General features: G+C 55.8%; 1 protein-coding gene across 3 annotated transcripts in view; it reads left to right on the forward strand.

Annotated features, from left to right (window-relative positions):
- Positions 1 to 1,461, forward strand: part of GPS2 (G protein pathway suppressor 2) — a 3,620-nt gene that overhangs the window by 582 nt on the left and 1,577 nt on the right. For all 3 annotated transcript variants that reach the window (XM_006151817.3, XM_006151818.3, XM_027773163.1), the window contains exons 2-7: positions 37 to 199; positions 565 to 674; positions 765 to 877; positions 1,005 to 1,084; positions 1,163 to 1,245; positions 1,444 to 1,461. In XM_006151817.3, coding sequence (XP_006151879.1) covers positions 106 to 199; positions 565 to 674; positions 765 to 877; positions 1,005 to 1,084; positions 1,163 to 1,245; positions 1,444 to 1,461 — 498 coding nt within the window. In that variant the 5' untranslated portion in view covers positions 37 to 105. The remainder of the gene's footprint in view (positions 1 to 36; positions 200 to 564; positions 675 to 764; positions 878 to 1,004; positions 1,085 to 1,162; positions 1,246 to 1,443) is intronic.

A 1,461-nucleotide genomic window follows, 5' to 3' on the forward strand; every position in this document is an offset into this window, starting at 1 on the left:
GGGCGCGGGCCCTCCTGAGCGCCCGCCTCTCCGCAGGCCCCGTGCGAGGTCTGGCAGTCAGTGACAGAGCCGGGCGCCCGCAGCCCGAGCGTCCCCGGCAGCACCATGCCGGCGCTCCTGGAGCGCCCCAAGCTTTCCAACGCCATGGCCAGGGCGCTGCACCGGCACATCATGATGGAGCGGGAGCGCAAGCGGCAGGGTGAGCGGGGGCCAAAGCGGGAGGGCACCCGGCCCAGGGCGGCTATCCCAGGGCTGGCTCCCACCCACGAGCGGACCCCAGCGCCCGCCGCCAAGGTCCAAAGGGGAGGAACAGTCAGGTGGTGGGAGTTTGAGAGGCCTGGGCCCAGGTCTGGAGCTTGGGAAGGACCTTGGAGAGCACCTGATAAAGTCGGCCTCTCCCAGTCCTGTTGCAGCCATGGGGAAGCCTATCCCCTCACGGGAGGAGGGGCCATCACCGATAACAGGTGTGTCGGGATAACAGGGTTTTTTGCTGGTCTTCAGTGTCTCAACGTTTGAATTATTTTCTCCATCCTGCCACTTCCCCATTCCTCCCTGATTCTCCAGAGGAAGAAGAGGTAGATAAGATGATGGAACAGAAAATGAAGGAAGAGCAGGAGAGAAGGAAGAAAAAGGAAATGGAAGAGAGAATGTCACTGGAAGAGACCAAGGAACAAGTAAGCAGTCAGCAGTCTCTTGATCCCTCCCAGCGTAGACTTCTTCCTTTGGCTTTCCCTGCCCTCATCTACTGCCTGCTCCATTCCCAGATTCTGAAGTTGCAGGAGAAACTTTTGGCCCTACAAGAGGAGAAGCACCAGCTTTTCTTACAGCTGAAGAAAGTTTTACATGAGGAAGAAAAACGGAGGCGAAAGGAGCAGAGGTGGGATCACAGAGCTAAAAATAAAAATGGGCAAAGAGGAACTGGGATCAAGTAACAAAAGAACTGGTATTTAGTGGCAAGAGGGGGCACCTGTCTGTGACTTTGACCTGCTTTCCTTTCACTCCAGTGACCTGACCACTCTCACATCAGCTGCATATCAACAGGGCCTGACGGTTCACACAGGAACTCACCTCCTCAGCATGCAGGGTGAGAACCAGACAGATGGGCCCTCTGGGAGGTGGTAGTCTCCCATTTCAGCATCATGAAGCCCTTCTGCCTCTCTAGGGAGCCCTGGAGGGCACAGTCGCCCAGGCACCCTCATGGCAGCTGACAGAGCCAAACAGATGTTTGGACCCCAAGTGCTTACGGTGAGAGAAAGGACTGAGCGATTAGCCCCGTTTGCTCTTATTTACTAGTTCCACGCAAGCCTCCGGGCCACTAACAGTCTAGTCAGACATCAAGCACTGGGTAGGGAGACATAGGGCATGTAGAGATAATGTGTTTAAGTCAAGAGTTTCTGCTTTCAAGGAATTTGCCAGCAGTGAGTTCTCACCTTCCCTCTTTAGACCCGGCACTATGTGGGT

The sequence above is a fragment of the Tupaia chinensis genome, unplaced genomic scaffold (assembly GCF_000334495.1).
Source record: "Tupaia chinensis unplaced genomic scaffold, TupChi_1.0 Scaffold000330_1, whole genome shotgun sequence".
In the NCBI taxonomy this organism is placed as follows: Eukaryota; Metazoa; Chordata; class Mammalia; order Scandentia; family Tupaiidae; genus Tupaia; species Tupaia belangeri.